Source organism: Armigeres subalbatus, chromosome 1 (assembly GCF_024139115.2).
Source record: "Armigeres subalbatus isolate Guangzhou_Male chromosome 1, GZ_Asu_2, whole genome shotgun sequence".
NCBI classification, from domain to species: Eukaryota; Metazoa; Arthropoda; class Insecta; order Diptera; family Culicidae; genus Armigeres; species Armigeres subalbatus.
Genome location: NC_085139.1, coordinates 188034995 through 188046487, shown reverse-complemented (window position 1 = coordinate 188046487; position 11493 = coordinate 188034995). Strand labels below are relative to the sequence as shown.

Genomic DNA, 11493 nt, shown 5'->3' with positions numbered 1-11493 from the left:
CTAAATGTCTAGTCTGTAAGAATGTGATAAATGTTAAGAGTTAAATGTCTAAAATGTGTAGTGTAATAGAGAAGAATAAATGTGGTGTATTGTGAGCAAATAAATGTAATTTTGGCAGTGTAAAAGTACGTTCGGATCATTTGGCAAAGGCGAGAAAACCAAAGAAGGACAAACCATCCAAGGAACCCAAAACCCCACCAACCGAAACATCAAAATCAACTGGAACCAGTGCCAATCGAAGGTAACGGCCCAACATCCCTACATTTAGTCCATCGAACCGGGTGTCTGGCAGAGTGTAAAATAATCGAAATTTTTTGGTGACATCCACCTCTCTTCACTTGTCAGCTCATTTCCAGACACATTCATAGTCGGCTCTGGACTGTCAATATTCGATTGAATATTAGTAATTGAATATTTATGTACGTTCTACTTTACTTACTTGCTTACGGATCCTGTACACCTCCGGTGGTGCAAAGGGCCGACTTGAAAGATCTCCATCCTGAGCGTTGCCCGGCTATCGCTTTAACCTGTTGCCAGGTTAGATTTCGGTCGACTTCTTTTATTTCTTTATTGAGGCTTCGCCGCCATGAGCCTCTGGGTCTGCCTCTGCTGCGATGTCCCGCTGGGTTCCAGTCTAATGCTTGTTTACAGATTTCGTTTCCGCCCTACGTAGAGTGTGGCCGACGCAGCCCCACTTCCGATCCTGAATTTCTGTTGCTATCGGCCTCTGGTGACAACGACGATGGAGCTCATTGTTTGAGATCCAGTTGTGAGGCCACCAGGCCTGAATTATATACCGCAGGCATCTATTAATGAACACCTGCAGCCGTTGAGTGTTCTCCACTGATACACACCATGTTTCGCTAGAGTATAATAGCACAGATTTTACGTTAGAGTTGAAAATTCGTATTTTGGTGCGTTCATTTATCTGCCTGTTTTTCCAGATATTTCTTAAACTCCTAAGGCAGCCCTTGCTTTCTTGATCCGTGCGTTTATGTCGATCTTGGTACCGCCGTCTGACGCCATTTGGCTACCAAGATATTGGAAGCTTTCAACATTCTCCACTGGTTGCCCGGCTACTGTGAAACTGGAAGGAGTCGCCGTGTTTACATCCAACGATTTGGTTTTGTTGACGTTGATGACTAAACCTGCCGAAGAGGAGCGCTCGGCAAGGTCGTTGAGCTTACTCTGCATATCAGAGCGCCGTTGCGCGAGGAGTGCAACGTCATCAGCCAATTCGAAGTCGTTTAGGTGCTCCATGGTTATAGGCTGCCATAACAGCCCGCGGTTTGGTTCACGGTCAATCGCATCTACCAGAATCTCATCGATTACGATGAGATACAGTAACGGTGATAGGTGATGTACGTCCTACAAATCGATAAATTATCTGAAATCTGAATAAGTTTTAAATAAGTAAAGTAGTTTATCACATAGAACTGAATCCGATTTTCATCCACGAGGCACTTTCAACGGTAAACATCAATAAAAACAATGCTAATTATGTTTTTTTCTGCACAAAGTAAGCACATTCAGTGACAGCCGAATGAATGAGTTGGTGGAGTAGTCGTCTGACTATGTCATTCTATGTTTTGAATAATCATGCGATGTTTGTCAAAATTCGGACTGGAATTGCTTCATGAAGATGAATATTTGCTCTGATTGAGGCTTCGCCGCCAAGAGCCTCTGGGTCTGCATCTGCTGCGATGTCTCGCTGGGTTCCAGTCTAATGCTTGTTTACAGATTTCATTTCCGCCCCTACGTAGAGTGTGGCCGGCCCAGCCCCACTTTCGATCCCGAATTTCTGTTGCTATCGGCTTCTGGTGACATCGACGATGGAGCTCGTTGTTTGAGATCCAGTTGTGAGGCCACCTGGCCCGAATTATATACCGCAGGCATTTGTTGACGAACAGCTGCAGTTGTTGAGTGTTCTCCACTGATAGGGGAAGGGGGGAATATGCCCTAGCTAAGCAAACACTGTTTTATTGTCTTATTTGTAACGTTATTCATGGGTATTTTTACATTATGCAACAGATAAACAAGATAGCTAGTTGATGTCATTCAAAAATTGTCAAAAATCTCAATCATATTGATAATATTCACATTAAAAAAAAGTGGTGATATTCTGTTGCCGGAAAACTCATGAGGCAAAACGCCTTTTAGCTGGCAGCTCCTAGGGAACAAAGCACCACGCGTCGGCGAATCAGCATTCTAGTATGGATAGTTCGTGGAGACGCAAGTACATTGTAGGTTAGTGCCACTAGGTCGTTTTGCCTCGCCAAAATGTAAGATGTTTCTCCAAAATGTGGAAATTTTCGGTTTTTCCGACCTTCTCATACACTATTTTGAAACTTTTTTCGCCTAACCTACATAATTTTGGATCTAGTTTTGTTACGGCCATCTTAATGACGGTAAATATCAGGGAAACCACAAAAGGCGTTTTGCCTCGGGGAGGGGGGGCGTTTTGGGGCCTCTTTCCCTACACATACGGTCGCTATTGGAACCACAATATTTCGCGGACCTTCGTCACCAACCAATGAGCGAGGTGCCCTGGTCTGCCCAGGTAAATATACCCGAATAGAATATGTCCTGCCGAAGCTAATATTCTAGATAGCTACTATAAATAATCCCATTTCACACGCGAAATACACGATGATCAACTTGCCCGGCGAACGTAGACAAACATCGATCCCATCACCTGTGGGTGCGAAACGAATGGACATGCACACAACCGAGACACTACACTGGCATCCATCCCGAACCGACTACACATCACTGGTTCCTGGTCATCAATCACCGAAGCACAATCGCATTAACCTATCAACATTACCAAATCACTTCACCCGTACAACACCACTTCCCGGAAGAGTGCAGCCGTACGAGATTCCTTTTTCAAAGGTAAATAATTATACATATTGCACTGCACTCAGTATTATGTTCTTGCCGAAGCAAGGATCGACAGTTTTTTACACCTATTGTTTTGTTTCTGAATCTCTGTTATGAACGGGCACGACTGACTGGCAAAATGTACCTACGACGTCTTTCGAAATTTTGTGGAACATATGTGCGAGGGGGTAGCCGGTGTAAAACGCACTCTACGCACATTTTGAAAAAGTTTAATCTTTTTTTATTATTGCCGTTTTTGAATATTTTGAAGCAAATAATAGTTTCGTGCGGTTAGTGAGAACTGGTATATGTCCAGCTGAAGCTGGACTCAGCCGTTGATACTACATTGAAGTTTTTCTCTCGAATTATCGATCTGGCATTGCAAATTTGGGCGAAAATTTTGGGAATTGAGTTGAGGTTGGATTAGTCAACCGATACTAAAGTTGATTAAGGACGATTTGATTGATATCAGCATTCATTCGACATAGCTGTAGAGCAGCGCACCGAATTGTTTCCGAAGGCAAATAAAACGGTTTATGTCCAGTCGAAGTTAGGACGAATCGCAGTTATTACACCGAAATCTTTATTTCTTTGTGTCTGTGGTGCTAGTGACATCCGTGACCATGCTTAAGCTGCCGTCGATGGAAATCTTGTTAACCAAAGCGAAATCTCATCAGTGTCTCTTCAACGAAATCTGCACTTTCGTTGATCAAATCTATGCAGAAACCACAGCGAATCAACTGAGTGTCACCTGTCATAAGACGAGTTTAAACAATCCCATTGAATTCACCACTTATTGTATCCTGACAGATGCTGATTTCGACCTCAACAGTAAGGCCGTCTTCAGTGTCTCGTACGTGACTCGACTTACTTACGACTTAGACGGCCTTACTGTTGAGGTCGAAATACGTATCTGTCAGATACAATTAAGTGGTGGAATCTCAATGGGATTGTTTAAACTCGTCTTATGACAGGTGAAAACATTCATTCCACTAAAAAGCTCAAAATAATTTTCTTATCAACTGAGTGTTCGAATGGAGAATTTCGACGGGCTCTGGGATAATATCAACGAGGCGCTGAATGCAATCGAAACCCACACACTTAATTTTTTTTACCGGGATCTCAGCAAAATGTTGAACTTTTACCGTGAATCGCACAGCCGTGCCCCAGCAAACAAGTTTTTTGCCGAGATTTCTGTCAAAATTGCTGATAATCAGCAATCAAATAATTTGCCGAAAATCAGCTAACAAACGCTATTTTTGCCGGAATATCAGTTATTTATTTTGCTGGCGCACGGCTGTGCGGATTTTTGCCGAGCTGCAGAAATAAAAACTGAGTGTACATGATGATCATCCCGAGGGAGACGAAAGCTGTAGCAAGGAGCGTGCAGAGTATGGTAACCGCTATTACGACTACAATGCGAGGATTTTGGATTGACTGAAGCAGCTAGAGCAACCTAAACAGTTCACCTCCGATCGAGCACAGGGCTCTGGGATGCACGATGTGACGGAACACGTGCATTTACCGCACATTAAGCTGCAAACATTCGATGGAAACATCGACGAATGGCTAAGATTTCGTGACCTGTACACTTTGTTGAAAGCGAAGTTACCTGATGTCGAAAAGTTCCATTATCTGAAGGGCTGCTTGGCGGGGGAAGCTAAATCGTTGATAGATCCACTGGCCATCACCAATATGAACTACCAAGTAGCATGGAAGACGCTTATGAACCGGTATAACGACAGCAAGTTGCTGAAAAGACGTCAGGTGCAAACCTTATTCAAACTACCGTCTCTTGGGAAGGAGTCTGCATCCGAACTTTAAGCGTTACTCGGAGAAGTTCGAACATGAAATCCAAACTTGGGATCAAATCGTCCAGCCAGCGTATTACAAGGACTTGCTGTTTGGTGGTAATCATGTGTTCCAGATTGGACCCAACCACAAGGCGCTGTTGGGTGGAGAATTCTGCTACAAAGGATTATTATTCGATCCACTTGGTTTGATCGGAGCGGTCATCTTACGAGCGAAGCTGTTCATGCAACTACTGTGGACGCAAGAAGAAGAGGATGGAAAACAACTAGGCTGGGATCAGCCATTATCCCCGAAGCTGCTGGGTGAATGGCAAAATTTTCAACATCAGCTAACCTGACTGAACGAGTTGATCATTCAGCGTTGCGTTGGTTTACCAGAAGCACCTAAGGTTCATTTGCATATCTTTTCTGATGCCTCAGAGCGTGCATATGAAACCTGTGCGTACATCCGGAGCGAGAATCACAAAGGAGAAGTTTGGGCTGCTTTATTGACGTCAAAATCCAAGGTGGCACCGTTGAGGCGCCAATCAATTCACCGGCTGTAGCTATGTGGAGCATTGCTTTCCGCGCAGTTGGCAGAGAAAATCCTAGAGTCGATCCAGGTTCCAATGGAGGTGTTCTTCTGGTCCGACTCAACTTGCGCCCTCCAATGGATTAAGGGAATCCTTCAATGTGGACAACATTCGTTGGCAATCGTGTTGCCAAGATCCAACGAATAACCGAAAAATGTTCCTGGAACCATGTTGCCGGAGTGGACAATCCGGCGAATTTTATATCCCGAGGTATTGGACCCGATCAAATCCATACCTGTACACTATGGTGAGAAGGCCCACCATGGCTCAAGACGATGAAAGGGAAGAACACAAGAAGTTGAAGCATTGTTTCGTTTTACAGCACATTGTGCTAATGAGCAGCCCGAAGGTTTTGTGGGCTGGTGCATTTCCAAGATCCCATCGTACACAGATGTGCTGAGGCGAACAGCGTTTGATTCGAATACTGCGGAAGGAGGATCCGAAGCCGACCGGTTTTCTAACGGAGTTAGATGAAGCCGAAATCACTATTGCATGCCAACTTCAACAGGAAGAATTCTCGAGCGAATGGAAATCTCTTTCTCTGAAGAAAACAATATCATTGTCAAGGGACAAGATAATCCGAGTCTGTGGGAGATTGAGTCACTCACAGGAGTTGGATAACGCCAAAAACCCTATGGTCCTACCTGCTCGTCATCAGTTCACCAGAATGCTAATCCAACATTATCACCAGCGCTTGCTCCACGCAGGGCCTCAATTGCTACTGGCAACAATCCGGCAGAAATACTGGCCTCTAGGGGGGCGCAGTGTGGCAAGGAATGTTGGAAATAATTGCCAACGCCGATTTAGAGTAGAGCCAACCGTGGTGCAGCACTGCCGTAATCTGGCAAAGTGACGTATACGCCATTAGCATTAGCATTAGCAATTCGCACAAATTCGTAGGTGGTACAAGCCAAGACTATTGTATGAGAGTAGCATTACTTTCATCCGTTACCTCAGATATTGATTTGGGACTAATCACTATCTCTTAGATGGAAGCATTGCACTCTCCAATAGTCGAGATCTGTCCTGGCCACGTCCTTGCAAATGCTGAGGAAGGGGAAGGATGGTTTGTTGGACACCTACTTAAGAAAGATGTAGAGAACTCTACGACCTCTCATAGGTGCCACGGGATGTTTTGGGATTGTGTGGAAGATTTTAACAGTAGGAATCGTTTTGGTAGAACGTGAAACACAGAAAGAACTAAGATAGAAATACAAAGTAGGAAAGGGACGAGCCTGGAATTGAACCCACGACCTCCTGCTTATAAGGCAGAAGCGGTAGCCACTAGACCACCGAGCTCGACGGCAAAGTGACGTATACGCCATTTTCCAAAAATGGTGTTAACGAGTAGTATTCATCGCACTCTTTAACAGAAGAATAGAAAACATGCATGTTGTAAAATGGCGCATACGTCACTTTTTCAGATTACGACAGGGCAATTCATGGGAGAGTTTCCTGCGGCAAGAGTCATAGTCGCAAGGCCATTTTCCAAGTCCGGTGTCGATTATTTCGGCCCCGTCCATATCCGCCCAGGACCCCGGAGACCCGCAGTGAAAGGATATGTTGCACTCTTCGTCTGCATGTGCACAAAAGCGGTTCACCTCGAATTAGTATCCGACCTTTCCACCAATGGTTTCATCCAGGCATTCCGAAGATTCATTGGAAGAAGAGGCTATTGTTCTGATGTGTATTCAGACAATGGCACAAATTTAGTTGGGAAAAGAAATTAATTGCAGCAGCTGTTCGATCTACTTCGCAGTAAGCATCACGAGGACAGGGTCACCCAAGACAGTGCTCAGGATGGCATACATTGGGACTTCAATCCTCCCCATTTTGGAGGCCTATGGGACGCAGCAGTGCGATCAGCAAAAATCCACATCCTGAAAGTTATCAGTGATAATCCTGCGACGATCGAGGACTTCAACACTTCTTCTGGTGCAGGTGGAGGCATGTCTGAATTCCAGGCCTATTACGGAGAAACTTGGGTGAATAATGGAAGTACATCCATGCAGCGATGGAGTTGTTAGGGTGGTGTCCGTCAAAACCGCCACTGGATTCCTAAAACGTCCAGTGGAGAAAGTGTGCCTATTAACACCAGCTAATCAAACGACATACGAAGAAAACTAAAGTTGAGTTGCATTGCGTTGCCATGTTGCCCACCCGTGTTCCGAGAGGTTCTTTTTTTTCTATTCAGAAATTCTACAAATTTCAGGGTGGAGGAGAATGTTTAGGAATGCAACAATAAGTTCCCCACCCCTTTTTGAGATCGGTCACTGACTACGTAACTGGCGAAGGGACGAAACAGCAGCACGAACATCCGAGAAATCCACCATCATTAGTTTAGTTGTATAAGGATCGCCATAGCAAATAGCCAAACTCTAAATGTCTAGTCTTTAAGAATGTAATAAATGTTAAGTGTTAAATGTCTAAAATGTGTAGTGTAATAAAAAAGCATAAATGTGGTGTATTGTGAGCAAATAAATGTAGTTTTGGCAGTGTAAAACTGCGTTCGGATCATTTGGCAAAGGCGAGAAAACCGAAGAAGGAACCCCAAACCATCCAAGGAACCCAAAACCCCACCAACCGAAACACCAAAATCAACAAGAACCAGTGCCAATCGAAGGTAACGGCACAACATCCTTACATTAACATTGTAGGTATAAAGTTTCAAAACAGATCTGTTCAAAAGAACAGATTTATTTTTTATAATGCACATTTCCAATCACTTGCTGCAACAAATCCAGAGCTAGCAGCATGAGAGAAAATTTCTAGACCAACATTTGAAAAGGGCGTAACAGCCAAAATTTATTCTTTCTGATTCTTTGTCCACATTTATAGCTATATATGTAGACGAAGAATCAGAAGGAATAAATTTTGGCTGTTACGCCCTTTTCAAATGTTGGTCTAGATTTGACGCCAACGACAGCCACTTGATAGTTTGCACCTAAAACGCTGAAACGTTGATGTGCAGCCATGGATAGAGCGGAGTGCAGAAATCTTTTGTGTAATGGGTAGGGGAAGGGGAACAATATGCCCTAGTTAAGAAAGGACTGCTTTAATGTCTTAGCTGTAATGATATTCACGAATATTTTTGCCTCATGCAACAGTTAGACAATATAGCTAGCTGATGACATCTTAAAATTGTAAAAAATCTCAATCATATTGGTAATATTAACATTTCCAAAAAGTGTTAATATTTTGTTGCCGGAAAACTCATGCGACAAAACGCTCTTAGAGATCAACGTACCACGCGTCGGCGAATCAGAATTATTGTATGGAAAGGACGTGGAGACGCGTAGTACGTTGTAGGTTAGACACAGTAGGGAATTTTGCCAAAATGTTAGATGTTTCATCAAAATGTGGAAAGTTTAGGTTTTTCCCTACTTTCCTATCGATTATTTTGACACTTTCGCCTAACGATTCGTTACGAACATTTCAAAACACGCTAAATATGATAAACACTTTTTATGAGTTTTTTTTTGTTTTGCCCAAAATACGAAAACATATTGTATACCATACAGCAAAAGAATTCTTGCATGACTCAATTACGATGATTTTCTTATACCAACGATAAAATTACTAGTTTTTAAATTTCTTAATACCATTAGCACTAGATGGATTGATCAGATTTGCTACCCCTTTCATTATGAGGGATATTTCAACGTTTTAATGCCCCATTACATTTCACTTTGTTTTTCCGGCTGCTGCCTGGTGGGCAAGTTTTTCTTGTCTCCCAAAACACCCACTGCCAACCGCCTGGAAGCACCTTCACTTTTACCTCTTCCATAATCCATATATGAACCATGTGGACTGTGGGTACAGTATTTGTTCTCCGGGTGGCACATTCTGCATAACTGACACTACTTGCCGCGAGCAGCTCGGAACGCGTGGGCGAATCTTAGGAGGGGCTTACATTTTTAATTCAGTACGTAATAAGTGTAAAAGTACTGCGGATGAAACCGACAGTGAATCTAATCTGCAAATCAAAGCTTTTAGCAAACTTTTTTTTTAAACTTATGGTTTCTTGCATTTGTAGTCACTCTGTACCTACCTCGTGGTAATGGTTGTCCAGCCCAAGATGAATGTAGTACTAGGTGCTCCAATCCGCCAAGTTTGTGGATGAGAAGAAGGCAAGGGTGAAAAAATCATTTTCAGTGCAATACGAAAACAAACCGGCTGGCTCTCCCATACTAAAATCAAAGATGGCTGAATCGTGAATTTGGCAGATTGGAACACCTATTGGTGTATTCATCTTGGTCCAAGATGGCGAGTTTGATTTACGATGGCAAAAATTTGGAGATTGTCACGAACATATGATAGACTTTGAACGTAAATATCTCAGCCTTTTCTCGATGGTTTTTGAATGTTTTTGAACCATTCGATCAGGCAAGAATCAACGCTTATTTGTATCATCAGGAAAAGACAGTTTTTTTTTAACTATTTACTCTTGGTAATTGGTAAAGAGCTAAGAGATAGGTAAACCAACCAATCCCATACATGCATCGCGAGCACAGACGTTGAAATCAAGCAACTTGGGAGTTTGGACCTAATCCACAGTTCAAACAAGATTAAGGGTATGCGATAACACACTTTTCCCCAACGAAACGAAACGAGACGAAATTTAAAATGTCTATGTTGATTCGGATCGAATCGAAACGAAATATGAATTTACTTTCGAAACTTCGAAACGAAACGAAATCAAGGTTCATTTGATTCGAAATTTTTCGAAACGAAACGAAATTTTAATTTTTTTTCCGCGGAATTTTGATTAAATTGGTTTTACGTACGCAATTCGGATTTCACTTTTTCAAAGTCAAATAACTGTTTTACCATATACAGACGTGGTCGACTTGCGGTTAGCGGCAGCACAATCTTATATACAATCAGCTCGACGAACTGAGCTATTGTCTGTGTGTCCTTGGAATATGAGAACAGCTGTTATGGTCAGTATGAGCTAAAAGCAATCATAAGTAAAGAACTTTCAGCAATTTTAATGATCTTTCAACCCGTTCTGGTTTTTTTTTGCAAATTTCATGCGAAGATCTAGAAATGTCCACAAATCTTTAATGTTCCTTACATACTGTGCAAATAATCAAAGAAGAGCTTAGCTTGATTAACTGTACACATCTTAGTTGCTAATCATGATTGGCCGAGAAACAACAAATATGCACAGCTCACCAATTCAATAATATTCTTGGGATACAAAAAAGTTATTCTTATTGTACACTTGCTTCGGAGTTTCCAATTCATGACCAATAACGCTGCTGGTCACGTCCTTACAGTCAATTAACCCTCTTGAAAGGAGGATTCCGATCCTCTTGAAAGGAGGCTTCCGAGCCTCTTGAAAGGAGGCTTCCGAGCCTCTTGAAAGGAGGCTTCCGAGCCTCTTGAAAGGAGGCTTCCGAGCCTCTTGAAAGGAGGCTTCCGAGCCTCTTGAAAGGAGGCTTCTGAGGCCTCTTGAAAGGAGGCTTCTGAGCTCTCTTGAAAGGAGGCTTCCTGAGCCTCTTGAAAGGAGGCTTCTGAGCCTCTTGAAAGGGAGGCTTGAGCCTCTCTTGAAAGGAGGCTTCTGAGCCTCTTGAAAGGAGGCTTTGAGCCTCTTGAAAGGAGGCTTGGAGCCTCTTGAAAGGAGGCTTCTGAGCCTCTTGGAAAGGAGGCTTCCGAGCCTCTTGAAAGGAGGCTTTGAGCCTCTTGAAAGGAGGCTTCTGAGCCTCTTGAAAGGAGGCTCTGAGCCTCTTGAAAGGAGGCTTCCTGAGCCTCTTGAAAGGAGGCTTCCTGAGCCTCTTGAAAGGAGGCTTCTGAGCCTCTTGAAAGGAGGCTTCCGAGCCTCTTGAAAGGAGGCTTCTGAGCCTCTTGAAAGGAGGCTCTGGAGCTCTTGAAAGGAGGCTTCCTGAGCCTCTTGAAAGGAGGCCTGAGCCTCTGAAAGGAGGCTTCCTGAGCCTCTTGAAAGGAGGCTTGAGCCTCTTGAAAGGAGGCTTCCTGAGGCCTCTTGAAAGGAGGCTTCCGAGCCTCTTGAAAGGAGGCTTCTGAGCCTCTTGAAAGGAGGCTTCCGAGCCTCTTGAAAGGAGGCTTCTGAGCCTCTTGAAAGGAGGCTTCTGAGCCTCTTGAAAGGAGGCTCTGAGCCTCTTGAAAGGAGGCTTCTGAGCCTCTGAAAGGAGGCTTTGGAGCCTCTTGAAAGGAGGCTTCTGAGCCTCTTGAAAGGAGGCTTCCTAGCCTCTTGAAAGGAGGCT

General features: G+C 43.5%; 1 protein-coding gene across 1 annotated transcript in view; it reads left to right on the top strand.

The window, feature by feature from the left end:
• Window positions 1-2649: 2649 nt before the first annotated feature.
• LOC134206835 (uncharacterized) overlaps window positions 2650-11493 on the top strand; it is a 50993-nt gene continuing 42149 nt past the window's right edge. The window contains exons 1-4 of the mRNA XM_062682567.1: window positions 2650-2895; window positions 4369-4650; window positions 4763-4997; window positions 5589-5676. Coding sequence (XP_062538551.1) covers window positions 2650-2895; window positions 4369-4650; window positions 4763-4997; window positions 5589-5676 — 851 coding nt within the window. The remainder of the gene's footprint in view (window positions 2896-4368; window positions 4651-4762; window positions 4998-5588; window positions 5677-11493) is intronic.